This window comes from Cryptotermes secundus, unplaced genomic scaffold (assembly GCF_002891405.2).
Source record: "Cryptotermes secundus unplaced genomic scaffold, Csec_1.0 scaffold313, whole genome shotgun sequence".
NCBI lineage: Eukaryota > Metazoa > Arthropoda > Insecta > Blattodea > Kalotermitidae > Cryptotermes > Cryptotermes secundus.
In genome coordinates, this window is record NW_019744412.1 from 2,281,314 (window position 1) to 2,308,884 (window position 27,571).

At 38.1% G+C, this 27,571-nt stretch overlaps 3 protein-coding genes across 3 annotated transcripts in view; 2 read left to right on the forward strand and 1 right to left on the reverse strand.

Moving 5' to 3' along the window:
- LOC111874707 (splicing factor 3B subunit 3) overlaps positions 1 to 4,317 on the forward strand; it is a 49,738-nt gene extending 45,421 nt beyond the window's left edge. The window contains exon 21 of the mRNA XM_023870429.2: positions 12 to 4,317. Coding sequence (XP_023726197.1) covers positions 12 to 152 — 141 coding nt within the window. The 3' untranslated portion in view covers positions 153 to 4,317. The remainder of the gene's footprint in view (positions 1 to 11) is intronic.
- Positions 4,318 to 6,224: 1,907 nt separating this feature from the next.
- On the reverse strand, positions 6,225 to 7,616 carry LOC117283118. The gene has a single exon (XM_033755569.1). The coding sequence runs from the start codon at positions 7,569 to 7,571 to the stop codon at positions 6,225 to 6,227; it is 1,347 nt and encodes a 448-aa protein (XP_033611460.1). The 5' UTR covers positions 7,572 to 7,616.
- A 798-nt stretch (positions 7,617 to 8,414) lies between these two features.
- The window catches only part of LOC111874712 (gastrula zinc finger protein XlCGF28.1-like), a 33,246-nt gene continuing 14,089 nt past the window's right edge, over positions 8,415 to 27,571 (forward strand). The window contains exons 1-2 of the mRNA XM_033755571.1: positions 8,415 to 8,820; positions 12,511 to 12,593. Coding sequence (XP_033611462.1) covers positions 12,534 to 12,593 — 60 coding nt within the window. The 5' untranslated portion in view covers positions 8,415 to 8,820; positions 12,511 to 12,533. The remainder of the gene's footprint in view (positions 8,821 to 12,510; positions 12,594 to 27,571) is intronic.

A 27,571-nucleotide genomic window follows, 5' to 3' on the forward strand; every position in this document is an offset into this window, starting at 1 on the left:
TGCATTTTCAGAATGTTCTGGATGGTGATTTATGTGAACAGTTCAACTCCATAGACATTGCCAAGCAGAAGAGTATTGCTGATGATTTGGACCGTACCCCAAGTGAAGTCTCAAAGAAGCTAGAAGATATTCGCACCCGTTACGCATTCTGATTTCAGCACTGGTCCAGCCACATGAAAGCTGTGTCAGTGCATATTAGTTGTAATGTTGACATACTGAATGACAAAACTAATCATTTGCTTCACATCATGCATTCCCTTATGTTATTATTTTGACGAGGTTATCTAATTGGTGACTGTAAAATTAAGAAACGATATACAGTGGAAGTCTCTTTATAAAGGCTGAAACGTGACATTAGAACTTGTTTCTCATAGGCAGTTCAAAAGCTTAATCTTAAAGTTTCTTCTGAAATCAGGCAGTGAATATTGTGACCTTCTTGTGTTATGTGCAGGTAAATATTGTGGTGCCTCATTATGACTGGTGAAATGTGAAGATGGGAGTTTGTAGCGGAAGCAACACAATAAAGCTTTCTGAAATTCTCATATAAGGAATAGCTCAGGTGGAATAAAATGTTGTGGCCCTATCATATTGCCTGTAAGATATATTTTTTCCCTCCATAGTAGGATTTCTTATCTCTCTCTTTTTTTACGTAAAAGTACATATAGTATGGATATACATCTCTTGCCCTGTGCACAAGTGTCATCACCGTCCACCATATACACTTCTCCATCCTTGATTTATTTATAATGGGACTGACGGTTCAGATGAAATGATAGTGATTGGGTAGGTGTATCGGATTCAGTTTACATGAGGATATCAGGGATGATGTCACACATTTCACTGAATGATTATGCATTGTTAATGGTTATTCAGATGAAGTTCCCAAGTTGATATACAGTATCACTGGATGGTAACAGACAGTGTGTCTATATACTTCACACTGGTAAACTTTTATTAATGAATTTGCCCTTGTTGGACTTGGCTCAAGTCAAGTAATTTGTTTTGTTGCACAAGTGGCATTGAAATTGCCTTGTCAGGAACCAATCCAAGACTGGAAACAGCTTTTTTTAAAGCTAGTAGCTATTTCAGATTTGTGACATCAGGGGAATGCTAGTGTACACTCTTAGAGGGATGGAAATTATGGCCTTTGTTATGAATCTTTTATAATTATTCTGTTCTTAACAGATTGTGTGGTGTATTGCCCTGAAGGTAAACGTCCCCAACTCCAAGCCAAATTCACCTCCTGTTATAAACTGACCTCACTAAGCTTCAGTGTCTGAAAAAACTCATTATTACCGAAACAAAGCAAGGCAGTATGATGTTTGATTCTAATATCTTAAATAAATACAAATGTCATAACCAAATTATCATTAAACGGATATATAAGTATATATTGTATCAAATTTTAAATGGGCAGAGTAGAAATCAGTGTCATTGCTTAACATTTTCCAGTCATTGCATATGTTAAAACTTCTGCACCCAGGTCGTCTAGGGATTTTTAAATGCCTGCAGAGCCTCTTAAAGTGAGCTATTTTGCTCAACAAATTGTTGTGCGAAGAGCATAAAGTGAAAAGGCAAAATGTGTACTTACCAGCACAATGCAAGAAGACAAATTCTCTGCCTTGTAGTGGTGTATGACAATCAAGTGTAGAGAGAGGTTTTAGTGTTTTACAGGCTCACATTGCCTGATGTTCTCTAGTATAAAATATACACATATTCCTTTCCTCTTATAAATTTCACTCTTCTGTGTACACAAACAACAAAATACCTGGTCAACTGTGGGACCTACACTAAAACTTTTTGAACACTGCTGTAATATCTGTCAGTGTAAAGGTGGTAGCCTTCTACACCAGGCACAAGTTCTAGTCTGTCCATCAAGGAAAGAACTGTTCTTGAGGTGAAAGTTTTTCTGAGTACGGCAAGTTATGCACGTGACCTGTAAGTTTTCCGTAATACAGAATTATACCGTGAATTCAACCAGTGTCTCTGTCAGCTAATACAAATAATCTGATGCCCCACTTTGTAGGTATTTTTGGATTATAAGTTTTGAAAATTATTTTGCCCTTGAACTCAGCTGTTGATTCATCTATTGCAGTGTTTTTACCTGGCACAAAATATATCTGAAAATGCTTATATATTTTATCACCCAATGTACTTTCCTTGTTCTTTTGATGGTATCATTATCCACATACATCATCCAAAATATAAGCAAAAAGTGAACTCTTAAACATAACATCATCAAAAAATGGTATGTGTTACCCTCTTACTTTTTGTAATGTTATTAGGCCCATAAAAACATCATTTCAGTAACTGACACGTCAGACCAGCTACTCCAGATGGACCTCGGGCTAAGCTGAAGTTCAAAATTTTGCCTCTCATACCTGTTTGTCTTTATAACAGTCTTATTCAGAAGCTTGTAATTGAAAATAAACTAGAATAATGCATGGGCTCTTGCGTCTGGTAGAAGGTTAAATTGTGGCCCAGCGTTTTTAGTAAATTTGTATGCTTTGGGCTTCTTGTCACACATTGTCACTTCCTACCATGAATCAATAAGCAAAACACTTGTTCCACACTCGCTCTCACTTTCAGACATTTCATTTCTTGATTCTTCACTCGCAGTTTCTCTTTCATTTTCCAATTCCATGTCATCGGAGTCTATTTTGAGTTCATTCCTGACATGCAGCATCATATTTTTTGTTCTTTCATGTCAGAAGGCAAGACATCTACCTGAATGCAAAACCATGTTGTGCACATTGATACACAGTAATATGTAAATGGCATTTGTTCCTCAAGTAGTTCAGATTATATGACTTCCAGATGGCAGAAGAATGCAGACTAAACATTCATGATTGCAGTTGTATAGTATACAATGGCAAGTAGCGACATTTGACCAAAATATTGGAGAAACGCAAAAGAAACTTTGTGCTCATATATTGACATTCGTCCCTGGAAGCACACACTCAGTGTCAATTGTATTGACACATGATGAGAAAGGGTTAAAGGTTTTACTCGTGAGCTACAACCTGTGTCCAAAATCAGGTTAGAGAAAGGGAGAGACTGTAGTCAGTGGTGTCAGAACATCTCTTTCTGTTACAGTACAGATGTTCTCAGGATATGGGCCTCCAGAATTAAAATGAAGTAAGCACTGGGGGTTTTGCTGGAAATCTGAAACTACATGTTTGTGAAGCATGAGTCTGCATGAGCAACAAACTGTTATATTCGTTAGGCACTTTTGTGGACTTCTTGATATATCACTGTTTAAGGTGTACAGTGCACTAAATAATTCAGTGGCAGTTTTAGTGGAAGCCAGGGAATTAACAGGCAGAGAATGCAAACAGTTGTTAGACCTTGCATTTTATAGCAGGGCCAAGTCCAAATATAATAAACTGGAACAAGAAGTAATTTTCTTGATTCTAAGATGCCATGAGATAAAAGGGATGGCGTTGATTTTGGTTTCATACTGTGACAGCCGTTTCAGAGACATTGCAAAGTATCTGGGGATTGAAATTTAATGTAAAAATTAAAACACCCAGCAGCCAACTGAGATACCAGTGGAACGTTCAACAGTCACAGAGAGACCCACATTCAGCTCCCCTTTTGGATTGTTGATGGTGAGAATAGGTGTGATCTACCTGCATTGCGTAGTATTAGTTAATATTAAAATTATTTTGTATTTTGAGTCACCAAGCAAGTCCCTATCAGGTAACATGTAATGATGACATTAAATGCAGAAACATGTTGAAATACTTGGAAATCTCCTTTGTTGCCATGTTTGTTTGCTGCTATGGTCTCATTTAGTCGTGGATTCATAGATTCCATCAAGTGTAAGACATGCCCAAATTTCAGAAGGTGTAAAATTGGAGGAAAATGCATCTTGGAATTGAAAGCCCAAAGGTTAGGGCTAGACAAGAAAGGAGTTGACAGACGCACTGGAGGTGGGTAAATATAGATGAAATAAGGGCACAACAAGAAGAAGATGGTTTATAACAACACATCTTGCAGCTTCCCAAACTACAAAGGGCTATCCAGCCCACCCAACCACTCCTGTTAAGACCAGAGGAGTTGGCAGCTCGAATGACCAGTAAGTGCAATGCAGTTCATCTGGCTTGCAGAGGGTAGGGAATATATAAAACAGCAGGTAGGAAAAAGCCAGAAACCTTTGCTTGGTCATAGAAGGGAGGATACATATGTCAAAATTTTATCACTTCAATCTCCATTACTGGAGAAAATTCTTGTGGGACTTCATAGTTGTGGCTTTGTTATTTTGTTGAGCTATTTCTAAGAAAATTGGAATAAAAGCAGTTCACTATAACCCAATGGATGTTTCCTTGCCCCACATTTCAGTTCCATTTCCTATTATTTTAGATTATTACTTGTTAAGTGTTTTATTTGTTACATAGTTTAATATGCAACAGGCTGAATGGTGTCAAAACGGAAGCAATAAAATCATTTGGCCTTCCGCCAGCAAGTTTCAGGCCTTTGTTATACTTAGGATTTTCGAATCTTTTGATTAAGGGACAAGGATGAAAGCATGGCTATTCATGAAAAAGCTAGAGGAGTCCCTTTTTCAGGCCTAAGACCTTCCGTTGTAGCTGCAAGAGATTATTGCACTTTCTATGGTCGTGAACAGACAGTGGCATCGTGGCTGAGATACAGAGCGCGATCTGTTTTCTGTGCTTTCATAGTGAAATCGAATACTGTAGTTTCATTTCAGCCTATATATACATCAAGCAGATAACAATTTAAAAATGTATGTACATCGAATTTTTATTATATATTTAACACATTAATCTGCAATAAAAGTACTGGCTCGTGGATGAGTTTGGGCATAACTCATACATACTCTTTTGTTGTTCACTTAGGTACCATTTTAATTCCTTTAGGGTTTTACTGAAATCTGGTAATTACTACATTTAAAAATATTTACGATTGCATGCGCTTCTACTAGTGGCATGTTTGCGCACTTCCCCGTGTTCGTGGAGCTGAGCCCTTCTGGAGGAGCCGCCAATTCTGCAGCTACTTAAGAATTTCCCAGCATCTTATGGAACCCGAAGGTTCATTACCGTGATCACAAGAGCCCTCCACTGGTCCCTATCCTGAGCCAGGTCAATCCAATCCATAACATCTCATCCTATCTCTCTAAGAGATCCATTTTAATATTGTCCACCCACCTACGCCTTGATCTTCCCAGTGGTCTCTTTCCTTCTGGCTTTCCCACCAATATCCTATACGCATTCCTCTTCTCCCCATTCGTGCTACATACCCTGCCCACCTCATCCTCCTTAACTTGATCATTCTAATTATACTTGGAGAAGAGTATAACTTATGAAGCTCCTCATTGTGCAGTTTCCCCCAACCTCCTGTCACTTCATCTCTCTTCGGTCCGAATATTCTCCTCAACACCCTGTTCTCAAACACCCTCAGTCTGTGTTCCTCCTTTAATGTCAGAGACCAAGTTTCACACCCACACAGAACCACAGGCAAAATTATAGTTTTGTATATTCTAATTTTTATGTTTTTGGTCAGCAGACGAGAAAATAGCTTCTGGACTGAAAGGTAGTAAGCATTACCCGAGTTTACTCTCTTAATTTCCTCCTGAATAAGGTTTCGATCTGTTATCGTTGTTCCCAAATATCTGAACTGTGCTACATTTTCAAAACATCTGTTTTCTATCTTTTATGTCATGATTTTGGTGACGAGACAGCAACATAGTTTTCTCTGCGCCCGCGTCCACTAGAGGAGTTTAAATGTCCGACTGGCCAAATCGGGGTACTTTGGCCACGACGATCATACGTATCATTGGCCCGATCCGGACGTTAAAGGTTAATAACGACACGGTTTGGTTTGGTAGTTTTATTTGTTTAACACTTATAACTACAAAGGATTATAACATTTTCGCTAATATACACAGTAATAATCACTACAGTATATTAAATCTCAGTTTGCTATGTCTTCACCAATCATTTCCTGGTAACGGTTCCAAACGGTGGATCTCCCTCCGCTTCTCTTCTCACGTCCTTACCAACTTGGGACTCGCAATACGTGATGGCAACTCGGCCGACTAGTTACTAAATTGCTGGAACTTTCCAGCACAATCATGGTTATAAATACAGGTGCAAACAGCATTTCTTCACTACTCGTTGCCTGGAAGTGAGGATTTACTGTACACCACATGAGTTATATATGAACTTATAAGCCTCCACACATGTACTTATGTTTCCAAATTAGTCATTTAGGGGTCTAGTTTGACATGCTTCAAGTTCGAGAAATGTTCTAATGGCATTCCTAGCCTCTTTCAGTTTCTTCGTCAGTTCTATCTTTTTGGTGTACATCATCCGTATGTCTGTCTTGACAGGCATCATTCTCAGCTCCTGAGACAGGTCTGAGTACCTTTTCTTGAGCATTTTGAGTGTCTCATTCCTGTAAGAGTCATTTTGGGTAACATTACCTGGTGGGCAAGCCAGAACAGGAAACATGGGCTTGCACTTTGCCTCCTTTTCCAATGCTTCGCGGCGTTCTTTTAGATACTTGGGGATTTCACCTTTCTTGTAGCCGGGAGGGGGTACCAAAGGATCAATTGCTGTTATAGCAGATATATGCCTTTCCTTCATGGACATTACATTTGTTTTTTTGGTATTGGATTCATTTCTCGCACTCCCTGTCTCGTGGTCTTTTTTTAGATTGTTTGGGATGATGCCTCTCTTGCAGGTGGAAGGAGGTTTCAAAGGATCACGTACTGTTTCAATAGATCCCTGCCTTGGCTTCACGGACACGGCATTAGTTTTTCTGTACTCTGTTTCATTTTTCGAATTCTCTCTCTGACGGCGTTCTATTAGGTACTGTGGGATGACGCCTCTCTTGTACGTGGAAGGGGCTAACAAAGGATTGCTTCTTGTTTCAATAGATCGCTGCCTTGCCTTCACGGACATGATATTTTCTTTTATATAATCAGTTTCATTTCTTGCATGTCGACTCTTATGCGTATCTTGCTTGTGCTCACACAGTGATAATTTTTGGATGTCAGGATCATCACTCCTACGAGGCATCTGCTGATCCACTTCACCCGCCGGAAGTTCGTTTTCTGAATGCCGTGACTTAATTAGAAGCGGGTTTCTGGTCGATGAATACTTGATCACTCCCACATTATACAGTTCGTCCAAATTCTCCGGACCAACAGTCTGACACCAGACGCTCCTGCTGCCAGTGAACCCAATGGGCTCCTCGCTGTCCACTGGCATGAAGGCAGAAAAGTCTGCGGACGGTTCAGTGGAGGTTGAAACGTCTGTTTTTTGCTTGAATGACAGTTCAGTATGCTGTCGATGAAGAGAGACTGCCGTGTCATCACTCGGAATCTGCTTGTCGTTCATTAACTGAGAACAGTTAATATGAGAAATTATTTCTGCTGGCACATTTTCAAATGTAGTTCTCCCAGAGTATTCAATGACTGAGTTAGTTTCTTCATTTTCACGCATTGAGCTTTGCATTTCTTGAAACTCTATCACATTTTCCTGGATGAAATTTCTCGTACATTTTGGGTCTGGAATCTCAAGCATTTCCTCGGACATACTCATCTTTAGAAGCTTAGATACTCTGATATATATAGTATAATCCAACAATAAAACTGTCACTCGGACTTTCCAAAGCTCAGTCCTCACGCCAAAGATATGAAAATTTTCTGAGCGTGGATCCCACTTCTACAGTAGTTGTCACGTGTTAGTGACTGAACACGTTGATTGGAGTGTTAATTGAATTTCTCGAACACTTGTAACTATTGGTAACAATAGCAATTTCACGAATCTACGTAGTGTAAATCACTGTACTGAAGCCCACTTAAAGTCTTCTGTCTTCAACAACAGTTTTCTGGTAGTAGCTCCAACAGTGGCTATTCCTCTGCTTCCGTGCTGAAGTTCTCTCTGAATGGCAACTGAGCGCAAGAAATCTCGACATATAGCCTCGTCACCGACCAGATAGAAAACACCGTTTCCAACCGTTATTTAATTGTTGCGAGGCGTTGGCTAGCGGTGGCGCGCTTGTTTATCGAGCCGTTACCACGCAACGGATAATTTTTAAGTAGCCATGTCACAATATGAAAGCATTCCAATTATTTTTTTGGCATATTTCCTTATTTAAATATACTGAAATACCATTTTCGTCATTTTAGTAGTCTACTGATAGAGTTTTCAGTACGTTTAGATAATACTTCAGCATAGTGAGCTGAAGACCCTTAATCAATTACTGCTGGAGGCTTTATGTTATTATTCATATTTATGATAACTGCATCAAGCAATTATTTGTACTTTTTGTAACTGGAATGCTAATTACACTGTGCTCAAGGGTTTTGAAAGTATCCTGTTTTGTAAACAGAATAAAATTAATTAATTCTATGTACTTCATAGTTACAAGTACAGGTAAATAAGGATGGATGCAACTGTAGAAGTATTTGATTGCGCCGGGTAATCTGTTGCAGTGGTGGATATGTTTAAATTAACGTGAATTTCAGAAAGAACAAATTGTGCTAATTACCACCAGTAGATATATGTAGGAGAAGATAAGAGCAACAAGAACTCGTTTTCATTTACGATCAGTCGCACACCATTTAGAACGGAAAACTGGATTTCACATTCGTTCACAGGGTTCACACGGTTCACACTGTAGGAATGCAAAGTGAATATAGTTAAGTTGGGAATTGAGGTTATCTATATGTATGTTGTTAACGCTTTATACATTAAAATAGTGTTATTACAAAATTTGTTATGTGCACTGATACGTGTTGAATTGCCGGTTTGGACAAAGATGTTGAAACGTGAAGCAAATGCACTTGTAAGTAGGCATTCTGTATTTACGTTTGAAGTGTGTATAATGCAAAACTACTTTCTTCTTCATAACCTCTCAGTATAGGCCCTTAAACATGTGAACGATCTTCCTAATAACAGATAAATAGAAAATAGTTAATATACTGTTGACATTCTGTTTAAGAAAGAGTTTAATTTTAGGAAAGACTGACCCACTAACACCTACATACAAACTTGTGATTGAAACGGTACTTGTACTGCCAAATTTCAGAATATGGTGACGTACCTATATACTTGTAGTGTACTGTCTCTGATATTACGATGAGTCTGTTTTATAATATCAATTCTTANTGTGTATGGTGACTGCTGTTCTGCTGTTAACTGCAGTGCCCACTGTGCAGCTTTCGTGTAAACAGAACAGGGAGACTGTTTTACTTCACTTTTCTTTCTTTTTGTTCCTGATATTCTGCTATTCTATTCTCCGTGTTTTTTCTTCATGTTAATGTTCTTAGCCACATCAAAGTGTTAAGCATTTAATGGGTACTGTCATCTGGGATCTGATGTGATATAACCATACAGAAGTTTTTTTTTTTTTTTCCTATTAAGGCTGAAACTTCTATTTTATGCTCATAAACTTCTTTCTTTTTGAGCCCAATGCACAATTTCCAAACAAGTGGCACTGTATGTAGACCCTTGGAGAAAGAGTGATGTGTTATGATCACAGAGACAGCTTTCCAGGAACTACTGACCACAGGATAGGGTGGGTGGAAGACCAGAGGTGCAAAGGAAATTCCAAATGTTGCTACCAGATATGGGTGGAAAAGATATTTAGTAAATACAGACAAGAGACAAATTGGCCAAGATGTTTTTGTTTTTACAGACTGGTACAGATATTGGTAGTTTTGTGTGTGACCTTCATAGAAATGTTACATGTGTATAGAACCTTAGCATGGAATGCTAGAAGGTGGATCAGGTACCAGGTAGACAGGCGGCCAAGTTAAAAAGAGGGTAAAGCTTTTATAAATTAATACAATTTTGCCAGTTTGATAAAAATGCGGCCAACTGTGACAGGTGGCCAGCTTCACAAGCTTCACTGTATATTTAATGAACACACTGTGTATAAATTAATATGAAGTACGTATGTGAATGTCTGTTGTGTACCTAATGTGACCGGCACTGAATGCTTTAAGAAGAAATGGGTGTGATGCTGTGGGCAGTATTCCCTGTAGATGGTACATTTTCGGGTCCAGCAGATGTGAAAGTCAGTTTGGCTACGGATGTAGTAATGGAATTCACGTGCTGCTGTCCTGCAACTCTGATCACAGTTTTACTATGCTACAACAAAAATTCACCAATTCATGCTTCATAATTTGAGACAGTGGCATATACACACTTTCTTTGTAATTTTGACAGTCCTGCTACTGTATTCACAGGCCATACCATCGACATTTAAGAGCAATAATGTCTTGAGTGCACTTGTCACTGCATTCAGAAGTTTGATTTCATAAGGAATACTACAATAACATATAAGAATTAAATAGTATATGCCCTTAATAGAAAAATTCATGTGTCAAGAATTTCCCATGAACTTGCTGAGGCCTTTGGCTGTGTTAATCATAGCATATTGATGATTAAACTAGCTTATTATTTTCTAGACAGTGGTTAACTTCATATGAAGAAAAGGGGTTGAGGCAGAAGCTCCAAAGTTTCGTAACAATTCTTACTGCTGGAGTCCATACAGACTCTGTACTGTGTTTGATACTGGTATAATAATCACTAGTTCTGATAAAAACAATCTTAATAGAACTGTCAGATGATATCTTAGCTTATTCTGAACTTTGACAAAGTAAATCTGATAAAATTTGTAGCAGCAAGGTGATTTACAATCATTTTACCTAAATACTCTTATTATGTTCAATGAAGAAATCCTTATACACACATATATACTCACATATATATATGAAGCAAGGAGGTCCAAGAAGTAGCACTTAATTTGATTTGTTTCATTTTGGTCTGTCACACTAATATTATGAAAAAGTTAAATAGTTCTGTTCAGTGTGACTGGTTATGATTTTCTTACACACTTACACTTACTTACACTTTTCAGTCACACTGAACGGAACTATTTAACATTTCTAGTAGCACTTAAGATTTGTATTTGTGAGGTATGTGGTTTGAATCTTGGCCAGGACACTGCCCTGATTGACAGTGGATATAGTTTTCCTCAGTCCCTCCAGGCAAATGCCAAGACATGAGTCCTTCCATCTGTATCCTTCGCAAATCATTGTTCACTGCTGTCCTGTCATTGGTTGTCATGTAATCTCAATTACAGAGAGATTTGTTAAATAAACGATATGTGTATATTATTCTAATCAGAAATGTCTGTTGTCACTTTTCAAATGTGCATCATGATGATGATGATGATGATGATGGTGGGGGGGATGATGATGAGTGATGCAGTGGAAGCATGTCATAGTATATCTTATTACCACTGACACTGTGAAATTGCGTAGTTAATGGTATGAGTGATTAATATATGAATATATAAAAGGGCTGAGATGCCAGTCAGTGATTAGTGATTCAAAACATGTCATTCATACTTAATAGCTGTGATTATTCCAAGATTCTCATCGTTCGAACTAACCCAGAGAACAGATTACTATTGCACTTGTACTGAAATGTTTTTATTTGTACATAAATCTTTTGTATGCTGTTGGCTTCCCAAAGGAAGCTGTAAAGTTAGCCCTCTTGACTCTAAGAACATAAGATATGTGTGTCTCATTCAGTTATGTTATCTTATGAAGCAGCTGATCATTGCACACTTAAAGTGTCTGCGATAATGTGATTCTTGTTGTCACCACATGTTGATCTCTCCATTGTAATTGGCTTATCCATGAATGAACCCTGCATGCCATTCACCACTCATGATCAGGAATCAGACCCACTCATCTCCTCTCCATGAGGAATGAGAAATTAAGGATAACAGGTAGAGAAATCTTTGAATTTATTCATTAATATTCTCACCTCCTACCGTTTTTTATTTCTGCACACATGTTGAACATTATACTGCAGTGGAAAATGAAATCTTGTGTACACTTTGTAGAATATAAGGGGTAGCATTATCTTATAGTATGGAGCAGTTGCAGTGATGTAGATAGGCACAGTTTGTCTTGTGAAAAAAATATTTGGCAGGGAGAATTTTTGTCTGACCGGTGAACTGAACGGACATTCGTTGACTCATGTTGATGGTCATCTTAAAGTCATTCAGTCGCAGTCTGTCTAGTTGATATATTGTCATTAATTGCTGTATGGTATCATATCCATATTGTTGAAGACCCTATAAGCAAAGCATAAAGTAGACCATATTCCTGTTGTCCCATCATTTATAGAGTCTCTACCAAACACTGCATTCAAGTGAGGTTAACACCTGCTTCGTATCTGATATGTCCCACTTTCAGTTCTTGGCCAGGTTTTTCATTATTTTCTCAGTCCCATCAGGAAGTTGGTGAGACACTACATCAGCGCCTTATTCTGTGATCTTCCTACCATTTGGCACTGTATAATCTGATCTGCTGGCAGTGTAGTTAAGTGAACCATAAATATGTAAAATAAATACAGAGTTCATAGTTTGTCATTCTTGCCACTAGCTCCATCATACTGCATACTAGAGGGTTAAGGGTATGGATTTTGTAATCTATAGAATATTGAGTTTTTGCAGGAATTTAATGTGAACCCTGTTACATGTGTGTGATGACCATGGAGAAGGCAGTGGATGAATCCTCTTGTGTTCTTGAGCATACTGTAAGTACATGGCTTTCAGCAGTGTCTTCTGTACTATGTTATGGAAAGAATCTTTGAATATTTCCAGTCTCTGTTGGAAGTTTTCCAGTATTGTAATTATGTCATACAGTTCTAGTGTTAGAAGCCTTCCACCACCAACTTCTCCCAAGTTACATGGTATGAGTGATTCTCTGCTGAGTGTTATCTGTTTGTTCTTTATATTCTTTTTAGCAAACCCTTTTGACAGTGGTGCGATACATTTGAAACTATTATTTTGGATTTTGTCCATCCAGTTTTATTAAAACCACCATATTTCAGAAATTGTTTCTCTTCCCACCTTCATGTGAACAGCACATGAAACAAGAGTCTGCTCTATTGGACCTCTTGATAGAGTTACTGGCAGACCATGGATATAAAACTGTAAAACTACTATTTACACTGACGTCGGTCCTCAGGAAATAAGTTGAAGTTACACAAGTCCAAACAGGGAACCTTTTTTTTGAACAGAAACCATCTTTTTGAGATAAGGCATTCCTATTTTATTTCAGAACACAGAATTGAACTGAAACCTATGGAATCACACTACTGCCAAGAGAATAGCTTGTAAACAGCTAACTTATACTACATCCAGTGGCCAGAATCCCAAGTTAAGATTAAATTGTTATAAAAATTAAGAAATTTGGAAACAGAATTTTTTTATACCAAAAACAAGGAAGGAAAATAAAAAAGATATGGACATTCACTCACTCTGTTGAATTGAACCTTAAAAATGGGGGTAACAAGGACCTCCAAAATGTTGGCAACACTGCAAAATTCCACACAGCCCATAGTCTGAAAATTAGGTTTACAAACGAAGAAGAAATTACCATAAATACCACATTTCTGCATAAAATCAGTTAGAATTAAGAAGAACTAAATGACATAAATCTAGAAATTAGCCTCTACAGAATCGGACATAAGCTGTCTGCACAGAGTGGCTCCAGTAAACCCGGACAGTGGATAGGGTCCAAAGTGGCAGTTTTAAATAACTCTTCTATGAAGAGTATGGTCTCCTGGGTTGTAACACTGCATAGTTTGGAGAGAGCCCCATGTGTCAGAGAAACAAAGCATCTCCATCATCAAGGCCAGAGTGTGAGGCAAAGCAAGGGAACAGCAGTAAGCAGGTAGCAAGCTGAGCTCAGCTTGTGGCCCTGCACCAAACTATATGGTGTTACAACACAGACAACTGTGATTCCAGCTTTCTGTTAGTAGTTCATGTAGAGGAAGAACAGATGGCAGGAGTTCTGGCTTTTGCCTACTGTAGTTGGTGGAAGTGAAATTGGAAATAAAATGGACAAGAAAGGTTCCAGGATTCATGGTATGTGCATGAAGTTGAAGTTTCAGTCTGATTGATTGTCCGTATCCAATATGTCCATTTTTATATTGCCATATACAACTGCCCCCTGGTATTAGAGGCACCATCTGTACCATTAATTACAAGAAATATGATACTTTACATCTCAGAACAAATTAAATGCAGTAAATTAAATTAAAACTGAAATTAAGAAATATTAACCAAAAGTTTCCTTCCTTTTCCCTCCACGGCCCTCAGGTTGAGCTTTGGCCTCCTGCACAGCCCGCCTCCATTCTTCTCTATTCTTCATCTTTCCTCCCCACCATTTCACTTTCATTTTACTGAGATCATCATGTTCATCCTCCAACCATATCATCCCAGGTCTAACCATCTTCCTTGTCGGATATATTTTACCTTATAACAACCTCTTTGGCATAGCTATTCCATTCACCCTTTCAAGATGCCCTAACCACTGTAGTCTCTGGGCTTTAACGAATCTAACTATATCTTCTCCTTTAAAAATTCCTTTAACTCTTCTGTATAGCGGATTCTAAACTCCCCATTCTCTAAAACTGGTCCACATATCTTCCTTAATATCTTTCTTTCGAATATTCTGAGGGCATTCTCATCAGTTGATGTAAGAGTCCATGTTTCCCCGCCATATGTCACCAACGGTCATATCAGTGTGTGGGATGTCATATGAAAGACAACCACTAGTTGAGTGGTCCTATAGTATTTATTACAGTTGCACCGTATACACAGACGAACTTGCGTTTGAAGAGTTGAAGATTAATAATAACAATAATGAACACACTGAACCAGAATTGTAGAACTGTAGAATCTAGAACTGTAACTGTAACTTCCGCTCAGTCAGAGTCAGAGTCACGTTACCACTGACGGTCAGTCAGTCTGTCTGTCTTGGTGTCGAGCCCCAGCTGGGGCTCATGACCAGATATTTCTTTTGTATGAAAGTTACTGTCCTGTCCATGCGTAGCGCCCTCTCTGACGAGAGGTCAGGTCTGTCATTTGTTAGTCAGTCTGCTTCCGCTGAATGTATCTTCTTATACTCATATAACCTAGAGTCGGACATATAGAAAACGGTTACGTAATAGGTACTGCTGTTGCCAGACACCGTGTTTGCAAGTTCCCTAGCAACCGCTGTTTACTCGTTGTTGCTAAGCAATGACGCTTGCGTTGTCACACTTGCTTGAATGTGGGCAGTTCCCACAAATGTTTGATATATATTTTTTTTTATTTTTTTAATATTAACTTATTTTTAAGTAAAAGTAAATTAGCATAATATGCTTTATTTCCTCCTCACATTCTTTCCACAACACATTGTTAATTTTATTCTCATTAGCAATTACATTCCCTAAGTATCTAAAATTATACACTCCTTCAAAAATTTTATTCCCAATGTGTAGATTCCGCCTTAACTCTGATGGTGACATAATCACCCCCAGTTGACTATTAGCCCCATCTGTTCTGCTTCTTCTTCAAGTTCTTCATATACTTCTGTTAATTTTTTATTCTTGCTATTTTGGCTAGATCATCTGCATAAGCACAGATCTGACTAGACTTATTATAAATTGTGCCCTACCGATCAATCTTCGTAGCAGCTTTCTGTAATCCTAATCCTAATATAAATAAGGTTGTGGACAAGCTATCTCCTTATTTAACTTCCTTGTTAAATTCGAACTCCATACCAAGTTTATTGCCAACCTTAACTTTGGCTTCAGTGTTATTCATAGACATCTGTACCAGACGGATTAATTTCTTAGTGATTCCATATTCATACATTATCTCAAAAAGTTTTTCTCTGTTCACACTATCAAAGGGTCGTATAAAGTCAATAAACAATACATGCAAATCTGTTCCATGTGCATAATGTTTCTCCATCATTTATCTAATGATAAAGAACTGATCAGTCGGGCTTTTATTGGGGCGAAATCCACACTGATATTCTCCCATTATCCTTTCTCTTGTAATTTTCAGTTTTCACTTATTAAACTGGGTAGTACGTTATATGCTATATTTAATAAAGTAATACCTCTGTAGTTGTTACAGTTTAGTTTATCTCCATTTTTAAATATGGGGCATATGATACCCATTCTCCAGTTATCTAGAATCTGTTTTGTTTCTGAAATTAATGTAATTTATGTACCGTTTCTGTAACTGCTTTCCCTCCATATTTAATTAGTTTTACAGTTATGTCATCTTCTCCTGGTGCTCTTTTGTTCTTCAGTTTTTGTATATTACTTTCTTCTTCATAGGTGGGCGACTCACACTGGCCATCATCCACTACTGGGCGAGCATTCCTTCTTACTTTTTTCAGGATCCTTGTTTCCTTTTCCTGCATTCAGTAGTTCTTCGAAATGTTCTGCCCATCCATCTAAAACTTCCTTTTCTTCTTTTACATTCAATCACTCTTGGTTGAAATCCCCATTTTTTGCTGATCAACTGCTTTGTAGAGTTTCTTTCTTTCATTTTGTTCATTAAATTTTTCGATTTCCTCTAGGTGTTTCTGAATCATTTCTTTCTTCTTCCTCCTACAAATCCTGTTTGCCTGCCTTCTGTTTTTTTGATAATTCTCACAGTTTATTGTAGTTTCTCTTTGAATCATTCTTTCTCTTGCTTTGTTTTTCTCTGCTATGCATTTAACACATTCTCCACTTCTCTTAACTTTCTTCTCTGCGATAACTTCATTTGCTACTCCTTTTATTTTATTCAATTTTCTCTATCTTCTGATCCTTCCATATCAGAATCCTGCAGTCTTATTTGTAATTTTCTTTCATACTCTTCCCTGACTTCAGGCTGTTTGATTAATTTATCTGTATCCCATTTCTTCCTTGTTACAATATTTTTGCCATTTTCTGTATGTTTGCTAGTTTTTCTTGGACTTGCACCTTAACCAGATAGTGGTCAGAGTCACAATTAGGCCCTCTACAGCTTCTGACGTCTTTAATAGATGATGTCTGCCTCTTAGACACTAGTTCATGATGAATCTGATCAAACTTCTTTGTTGGTCCCAGGTATCTTCCATGTTCTCAGGTATATACGTTTGTGAGGGTAAACTATGCTTTTAATAAGCATATTGTTCCTAGTTGCAAACTATTCCATCATCCTTCAATTTTCATTGCTGTTCTTATGTATTGTGTGCATTCCAGCCAATTGTTTTTGATATGTCTCTTTACCTATTTTAGCATTGAAATCACCCACCACTATTAGCAAATTATATTTTGGTGTTTTATGGCAGATTTCCTGAAGTGTATCGTAAACATTTTCTTTTTCACATTCTCCTTTATCTCATGTTGGGGCATATGCTGAGATTATGGTTATATTCCTGAACCATCCTTTAATTCTTACCTTACATATTCTGATGTTGATAGTATCAATTTGTATTATGTTCTAATTGCCTTAGCTATCATAAATCCCATACCCAACTGTCCTGTCCTTTTTTCTGATGCTCTGTAAATCAGAGTATAAGCATGTTTATCAATCCTTCATTGTCTGGTCAGACGAATTTCTTGTAATGGGACTATTTCTATTTGGATTTTTGTATTTCGTTTGCTATCTCTTGTATCTTCCCAGCTTCTAACATTGATCTCACGTTCTCTGTTGCCATTATAATCTTATATCTGCTCCTTTGCTAACGTCAATTTCCATTAAATTCATTCATCTGAGGCTGATTATCTGGTTTCTGAGCAATTTAGTTTTCATGGTGTGAGGTTATTAGCCTCATGCTCAACCCCCAACCTGGAGGACCAGACTCTTACCCCTTGACTTGTCCGGCATGGTGGCCCTACCAGAAGCTACGCTACTGCTGTCATAGAGCTCTCAGGGTGTAAGGGGCACTCAAAACCCACCACCACAATAAGGTGGAGACACCATCGGTGGGGAACCAAAAATGTAGTTTATTTTCTTTGCATATATTGTGTTCTTTGAGGCTGACCCAGAATTGCTTGTTCTGCTCTTCATTGTAATTTCCCTGTAGTGAATGTGAAAATAATTCTGTATAAGAATGTGTTTACTATTTTCAGACATGAAATCACTTACAGTAGTTTTTCTAGTATTATAAATTTTGAATACATGCTGGTACAGTGGAATTAAAATCATTTGTAACTAATTTTCTTTATCCTCTAAGGAAAGGGAAATACATGGGACCGTCCCGTTGATATTTTCCTTGCCTTAGCAACTTTGAAACACTTGGCTCTTTTAATATTCAAGGAATCTGTTTACGAAGATTATAGTGATTTTAGTTCCTGTCAGTCTGTACCATCAGCAGAATAATCATGTGATTATTAGCATTACTTGATTGTCTGATTTACTGTGTGTGTGTGTGCATGCATGTGCGCGTGCGTGCTTGCACATGTGGTCTTCTTTCAGTCTGTATGTACTGTACAGGAAAGTGCTGGCCATGACTCAGATTCTGGATCAACATCCTCACATTGCAGCCACAGCACCAAAAGTAGCAGTGGTAGCTTCAAGCCTAATTCTATGGCTGTACAAGGAGAGGACATTGAAGTGAAAGTCGATCCGTCCTCATGTACAGACTCCGACAGCTCATACTGGGAGGTTGACATGCCTGGCATTCAGAATACTGGAGAGATGGGCCAAAACAAGGGGATTGGAAGACATCAGAATGCTAATGGAACATTGCTTTCAAGTGCCGCTTCACTGGCAGGTCAACTACGTCAGAGAGTTAAGAAAAGAAAAATGAAGGACGTCTCAGAGTCAGGTAGCCAAATATATCATAGAGAAGATGAACAGAGAAAGGAGGGTTCTGCATCTGAAACACCTTTAGCAAGCATTAGAAAACTAGCCCAGCATGAGTGTGTGTTCTGCAGTAAAACTTTTCGTGACAGATACCATCTAGCAAGACATTTGTCTGTGCATTCTGGGGAAACAGCCCCAGATTGTGATTTATGTAAGACCCCTCGTAACTGTTGTGCTTGTGTTCAGCATTCTCCACAGTACAGCCTGATTAAACAACATAAATGTGACATTTGCAACAAAATGTTTAGAGATAAATATCATCTTAACAGGCATTTCTTGGTTCACACGAAAGAGAAGCCATACCAGTGTGAGGTTTGTCAAAAACTTTTCAGTCGCAAAGACAAGCTCATGCAGCATTCTCTGTTGCATGACTGATGTAAGGAGAATGTGTAATTTTAAGCCACCATACTTGTTGAAACATGCTTCATGCGATCCATTGCTTTATTGATTTTTATGCAACGTTTGTTCATAATTAAGAAAATAAGAGGCCAAGCTGTAACATTGTACTAGAGTTGGAACTGATCAACATAAAACATTCAAGAAGGCTGCGATTGGTTTTTACCAAATCAGCAACCAACTATGGTTTGTACATTACTGTTTTATGGGATGTGTTGCTACGTAGACTGGTTGAACATTGAATAGAACTGTAAGGTTTATTTTGTACTCTATCCATCATCTGGTATATAAGACAAAAAAAACACAATGTTTTGTCTTATATACCAGATGATGGATAGAGTCCAAAATAAACCTTATACAGTAAAACTTGGTTATAGCAACATCGGTTTCTGCGACACCTTGTCTATTGCGTCAAATATTCAATGGTACGAACTAATTCCTCATAAAGCAACTGTTTTTATACCTTGCTTAGTACGACATGCACACATGCGTCAATCTCATATGTAACGTCATTTTCATTCCTGAATTTCTCTGATATCGTGGGAAAGTTCGATGTGTCTGCCCACCCTCACTTTCTCTACTTGCTGACGTGACTGTCCTGGAAGAATACGACCGCGGGCTGCAAGAGGAGCGTGGGTTTTATGCGAAAACAAGGGTGTGGGGTGGGACTGTGTGAATAGTGCAAGAGGACGCGGCAGGTTGTTAACTGCATTCCTTTCCTAGAATCTCGTCTAACAGGACCTCACATTGTCTACTTACCCTATAGTGTTCCTGCCTAAACCCAGAGAAGTGCAGTAGCGAAAACATGGCAATGAAAAGGAAAGTTTTAAGCATTGAAGAGAAAGTTAAAGTGATTCGTGAAATATTGTGTGTATTGTCAGTGAAAAGCGCTGTAATATGTCTTTGATAATACACATTTGGGCAATTCCACGTTAATGTTACGTTAGTCTGTACTTAACCATGTATTTCACTAAAAAATGCAACATTTTAACTCGGTTTTTGGTAGATTTTTACGTGACTAACATAAGGCTACTGTGAAAGTGCCCATTTCGGTTACAACGACATTCGTTTATAACGACACTATTTTTAGGACCCTTTGATGACGTTATAACCGAGTTCTACTGTAGTTCTATACAGTATACGCCATCGTCAGAATCCTTTAAAGTCTATTTGGTAGAACATTCCCAGTGTTGCAGCGGAACATGCCACCTTCATCTTCATGGTAACAGAATAAGCCAAATTTGGAAAACAGTAATATGGATATTGGGAGAAGGAAGATTGAAGGAGAATGGTGAAAACAAGTAAGAAATTATGGTTTTGAAAAGGGTCACATGTAAAGGGCAAAGTGATTGGAGGAATAATGGCATTTATGGGGGGGGGGTTCTGATTCACAGTGCACAATAAGGGGGGGAAAGAATAAGGAAGCAGAAAATTAATATTCCAAAAGATAGTAACCTTCATACTTGCTACATACATAATATGTGATTAAGAGCAAGTTCCAGACAAATCAGGTTCCTCCAGGACCCCCAGTGTGAGGTGGAGACATGTTGGCACACCTTGGCCTGAGTCTAGTGCCGAACTGAAAGCTTTAATTACTAACTTCTGTATTTGTTGTGTACAATGTTTGTCCAAGAATATTTTATTAAAAGTGGTAAAATGGAACTTCTGATTTTCTAAAGTTGGACCCAAACAAGTAATGGAATAAAATAGGATGAGATCAGAATAAGGGTTGAGATAATACAGTTTGGGGTGGTGGGGTAGGATTATTAGTCCTGTAAGGAAACTCTCTGTAGGGTGTAGGATGTCAGGTTTGGGTGCTATAAAATTATGATATAACATGAGCCATCAAAAAGTAAGCATCGTATCACAGAATACACGAGCTTCACACAAAAATGTTCAGTTTATATACAACACAGAAACACTATCTGCCCATCAACGCACTACATTCCCCTCTTGCTCTGTGTTCATAAACCCTTCACATATTTTGTTTTTGGTTTTCTTTTATCCTTTATGAAATAAGACTTTTTTTGCTGCAACATCTGTAGTGAAATTGGAAAATTGGATGCAGGTTCACACCTGAGGTCAAAGTAAAATATTTCTGTTTTTCCTGTTACTTTCACCTTTAATGTGAGATGTTTATATCGGATTTGTAGGAAAACTTTGTCGCCCGCAGGCATGGAGATTAATCTTGTAGTTCTGTATATATAAAGTTAAACAAGATATCTTACTTCACTTATTTATATGTGAGGCAAAATAGTGCAGTCAGTGTAGTGGCTGATTATAGGTGGACAACTAGGATTTGATTCATAACTGGGACAGGCATCTGTCTCTTCACTGTTACATACAGATCATCTGTGCTGGCTCCATACCAGAAGTAAAGTACCTGCAGAGTGAAGCTGACCCTCCACCATTATCCTGTGCCTAGTTTAAGAATACAAGGATATATACTTCTGCTTCCTCATGTCTCCTTGAAGTGATCCTTACACATGGGGATATTGTATGTTTTGTTTTGTCTTACCAATTTTTTCATAATACATAAACCGTGACAAGTAGAACAATAAAGCTGGATACATTGTGATATGTCGCAAAAGCTGTAACATGGGTCTGAAGGCTGTCTGTTGTGCTGAAGTTCCATTTCACCTGTAAGGGACCCATGTAGTGGGGAAATTGAATGGACATTCACCTATAATAACAGAGCCACAAAAGTTATAATATTTGGAAGTAGAAGTTGCTTTAGACACAGTGTAATGATACCTGCCTGCTGCTGGATATCATTTGTGTGCCTGGCTAATATAAATGCTACAGACAGCCACTCTATAAAAATTTCAGTTTTTTTAGTTATACGCTTGTATTCTTGGTGTGTGATATTTTATGTGCCTATGCCTAAGCAAATAAGAGTTAAAGTTTGTTTCTGTTTCTCAGATTTAATGTAAAATGGTTAGGTACTTGTGTTATGAATTTGGATTTTTCTATCGATGTTATGTGGGCAGTCATATGAATTTGGATTTTTCTATCAATGTTATGTGGGCAGTCATTGATGACTCATACTGATTCAGTTGGACCAGTTTATAGTTGTTTTGAAAATCAGTTGTTTCTAAGTTTTGTTATCACATATAGCAGTTCTATGCTGTGATTTTCGTGCCTTCAAATACAGTAATATAATTGTTATAAATATAAACTGTGAACTTTACTAAACATGGGCATGTGTGGTGAATCTCATAGCATTAAACTGTACTGAGGTCTCCAGAAAGAAGTTTCATGGTTGGTGGGAATGTCAGTGGTCAAGGCTTCCCTCATTCTGCTTGTTATTATATTCCCTTTCAGCCCCTTCTGGCATATGTGAACAATTGCTGCTTGTCACTTGTGAAGTTATTACTGCCAACATTCATATGAACAGAATGGCTAGACAACTGGAGAGAGTGCAGGGAAGCACAAACTAGAGAGAACTGGGAGATTTGGAAGGGATACACCCATGGGGCTTCTTTTTATTGCCTCTGTATAGCTTATTTAAAATGAAGTAGTGTTGTTGTCAGAAGAGTGAACTTCACTGTAAATAAACATAATAAACTCATAAGATGTATGGAATATAAGAAATGAAAACTGTGTAATTTTTATACAACCATAGATATGACCTAGCCGCTGCCATCAGAGAGTATCCATCCATAGCAATGGTCTTCTTCCAGTATTTCACAGCAAATACTTAAGGCTGCAGTCTTAATTTTCACTGCTGTGAGAACCTCAAATCCCAAACAAAAGAAGCCATGTATGGATTTTAAATTTACATAGATGTCATATTTTTGGTGACTGGAACTTTCGCGTAACACTTGATGTTTGGGGCTATGACTCCTCCATGTTGTCAAACACTTGCAATACAAAGGCATTATAAGGTTAAATGTGATTAGCAAGAAAACGACATTCTGTGGTATACTTCTAAAAAGAGTTTGTCTTAGTATGTCTCCAGTTGAGCTCTCCATCTTTTCCTTGATCATCCTGAGCCATCTTCTTCCATGGAATTTCTTTATTAAATCCATCACAACACAACTACATAGGTCGTACCGAAAGTCATGAGCAACTTTTCTTTGCATGCAACCTGGGAACAGCAGACGAAAAAAAGTACGGTGGTAGGTGGAACCAGCTGTTGTGTTAACCTTGAGTGTCTTGTGACGTCAATAGCTTGCATCACATGACCAGTATCACCCCTAACAAAATGGCCGACAACGATATGTTGTTTCACCAGCGTGCTGTCATCAAATTTCTTGTGAAAGAGATAATCCCTGCTGCAGAAATTCACCAGAGACTTCAGCATGCTTATGGAAGTGTGTGCATGGGTTCAAGCAGTGGTCGAAGATGGGTGAAACATTTTAAAGATGGGACCACCAGCATTGAAGATGAGCCTTGGAGCTGTCGTCCTTGAACAGCCTCAACTGAACGCAACAAGGAAATAGTGGACGAGATCATTCAAGATGACAGGCATGTGACTGTGGACACAATAGCCCGGAATAGGGCACAGTGCAGTACAGGAGATGATTGAAAGCTTAGGGTATAGGAAAGTTTGTGCTCGGGTCCCGCGGTTATTGACCGAAGACCACAAAGGTTGCAGAGATATCGACACGAAGGTGATGATTTTTTGCTCTGTATTGTGACAGGTGACGAAAGCTGGTTTCACCATTTTGAACCTGAAACGAAACGGCAGAGTATGGAATGGCACCATTTGCATTCTTCATCAAAAAAGAAGGCAAAGACAGTGCCATCAGCTGCAAAGGTGATTGTGCCCATCTTCTGGGATGCAGAGGGGTTTATTCTGGCCGAATTCCTGGAACCTGGGCAAACCACCAATGCTGCTCGTTATGTCCAGACGCTGCACAAGCTCTATCGTGCATTGCACGATAAACGTCCAGGACGAAACATCATCCTGCATGACAACGCTCGCCCCCATGCCACTCGCCTCACATTGGAAGCAATTGCAAAGATGGGATGGGAAGTTCTTCCACACCCCTCTTATAGCCCTGATCTGCCACCCTCCGACTACCACTTTTCGGATGGCAACAAAAGAACTCACTGAATGTGCTGGGACTTTCTAATGCAGGCGTCTGTACATATGACAGCAGTTGCTGGCCATCCATCAAGATCACATAGTCCCCATTTTGTGGGGCCCTAACATGATTCGTGGACTGATGGCATGCACTGGTGTGAACATCCTGCTTTGCTAACAAAATTATTGCCAGTACTACTGAATTAAAGTTTCTTGGGCTAGTACTTCACAATACTCTGTCTTGGAAGAGTTACACCGATATGTTGGCTTCCAAATTAAACAAAGAATGTTATATTGCAAGAGCAATCAGACCTTTCTTATCTTTAAATTCCCTGAAGATAATCTATCCTGCTTATTTTCATTCAGTTATAACATGTGGATTCATTTTCTGGGGAGCTTCTTCCCACAGTACAAATATTTTCACACTCCAAAAGCAAATGGTTAGAATACTAATGGAAGCAAGACCCAGGGATTCTTGCAGAAAATTTTTAAAAATTTTAAATATACTACCTCTAGCATCTCAGTACATACTCTCCTTGGCTCTGATTATGGTTACCAATAAATCATTGTTTAGACAAAAATCTGAAATTCATAATTTTAATACCAGGAATAATTCTAATTTTTTTCAAGTAACGACTCTCTTAACGATGTTCCATAAAAGTCCCGCCTACGCAGGGTTAAGGTATGTGACCATCTTCCAGCTGACATTAAGGACTTGGCATGTGATATTAAAAGCATTAAAAAGTATTTGCATGAGCATTCTTTTTATACTGCAGGTAAATTTTTTATGCATAAACCTAGATATATTTCTGATGGTAATAGCAACATCATTGTATCAGTATTTACAGTGTTATTATTTTTATATTTTTGACAAAATCTTTTAATGATTGCATGTCTTATTTATTTCTTTATCATTATTTATTAATATTGTACTGTCTTATATTTTTGACTTTTCTATATCCAATGGTTGTACCAGTATGGATCAACAGAATAAATTAAAATTAATTAAATAAAAAACATTTTCTAATTTCCCATTTATCAGTCAGCATATGATCTGGTGCTATGTAGTCCAGATACTAACAGTACTGTAAAACAATCCCCCACCCAATAAAAAGGCCAAAAAATTACGCTGTGGTTACAACAGAAAACACAGAACATCACCCTATGAGGAAAATGTGATGAATCAGAGCAGAAGTTAAATTATCTGCAGGCATAACAGATACAGGACGTTCCACAGTTACAGATTATGAGTACAGCTTCACAAACGAGTGCTTCAATCTACCCCTCTTTTAATAACAAACCCATGACTAATCAACCTCTGTTCCTGGTTATTAAGCCTGTTGTGAAAACATACTGGCCACGTTCTGATTTCTATATTATGTATAGTATACTGCAACCTTCCAAATTACCAGGCCGTGAAGGCCCATATGGTTGTCAGACGTTGAGGGTCCCACATTATCTAGACAGTCGGCTCACAGATAGCAGTAAGGTTCAGATAAAATAGTTAAAATGTGTATTTTATTTGTATGTTATGGTGCATGTGATTAAAAAAAAATGTCTGAAGCCCAATCTTTTTTACATGGCATGTTCCTGAACGGACACTGTAACCTAAAATGTGGTGTACTTTCCAGTAGCTTTGTTATACGGAAATTTTGCTGTGTATAATTTGACTCACCATAACAAGTATTGCTGCATCAGTGATTAATATGCCCTCTGTGACTTAAATTTATCCAGTCTGATTTTACTTTTCTAGATCAGATTTCACTTTGGAAGTAAAGCAAAGAATAATTGATATGTCAAATTATTTTATGTATTATTTACGTAACCACACTGACATGCACCAAAAGAAAACATATTCATGAAAGAACATATGTATACACTAACCTTACCAGATATATGCCACCTGACAACTTGAATCAGCTTGTATTTCTTTACATGTAAAAGATGTCAGAACCAAAATTTTTCAGTTCACTTACTAACCTGCTTAAAGAGTGGAAATCTTTCATGAAATGATTGTTCTCTGCCACCATTTACACAGCAGAACAAGGGATTATTTAATTTCCTACAATCCATTATACTTTTAATGGATTACTAATTCTAACAATATTGTACCCCTAACTCACATTTCAAAATTATTAACAAGCATTGACAATTTCTGATTATTAAACTGGAAGCAAGTTTTCCATTTACAAACTTACAATGAGCACAAAGTTCAATAGCTTGTATATCCAACATCCAGATTTACTATATTTGATACACAGAGAGGCATTTCCTGCAAACAGGAACACAGCCTTGACTTAAAGCCCAGAGCTGAACTTTGAATGTTTCAGTTTAAGGGCTAGCCAGCAATTTTAGTACATAAGACTTATTCTAAATAATTATAAATTCATACACTGTTATTAAATGAAAAAAATATGAACTGGAGAGTACTACCTTCTGCGATGCACAGCGAAGTCTGCTTGCTGCGAGTCTGGCCTACTCTTTGACTCTGATGATGGAGGCAGTACATTCCTCCAAAACATGAGCAAATCTCTACAATATTTCATGATGTCACATCTAGTAGGGGGCCGAGTCCAGTTGGGTCCACTCAGCACAGCAGCCACTGATTGGCGAATTGTACCTGCCCCGGGTAATTATGATGATGGAGAATTTGGTGGAATGAAGATTGGCAGGGGAAACCGAAGTACTTGGAGAAAACCTACCTCAGCGCTACTTTGTCCACCACAAATCCCACTTGACCAGACCCAGGCTGCCACAGTGGGAAGCCAGGGACTAGCCACTTGAGCTATGGCATGGCCTCCTGTCACATCCAAAAGACAGCACTCTATGAGTTAATGCCAGTACAGCCTCAATTCTAGCAAAACAGAGACTGTTTTGGGCACAGGCATAAAGATTCTGGCTTGTTCTGCATGTGAACTCATATTAAAATTATAGGTACAGAACTGAATATGACAATTAAGAAAATTAGTATTCTTACCTGAGAACATGCATACAAAGGGGGCACAAACATGGACATTACAAAGACAAAGTAATGTGGAACAGAGAGTTTTGTTCTCAAGGAAAGGCATTTTAGTGTGATCAACAATATGCAATAGCATCAAAATACATTGATTTACCATCTAGTGCAGTGTGACAGTTGCAAAAAGTGAACAATTGCCTGAAATTGGCCAATTGGGGTAAACAGGTAGCGACTGATGTGATTTTAATGTCATTTTGCATTAAAGACAGACTGTGAACAGTTTTAAGTTGCATTAAAGACAGAAGTGAATGAATGAAACATCAATGGTACAGGATGCTCAAATATAATATTCTTACCTGAGGTTATAAAACATGCTACAGAATTCTGAATGATACAATGAAGTCTATAATGGGACAGTAACAGTAGAGAGAAAGCACCGACATCAAAAAGCAGAAAATCTGTTAACTGAATGAGTGTTCATTACTTGCACTAATCACAACAAA

Coding starts and splice junctions, on each gene's coding strand:
- LOC117283118 (XM_033755569.1), bottom strand. CDS start 7,571: ATGAGTATGTCCGAGGAAATGCTTGAGATTCCAGACCCAAAATGTACG.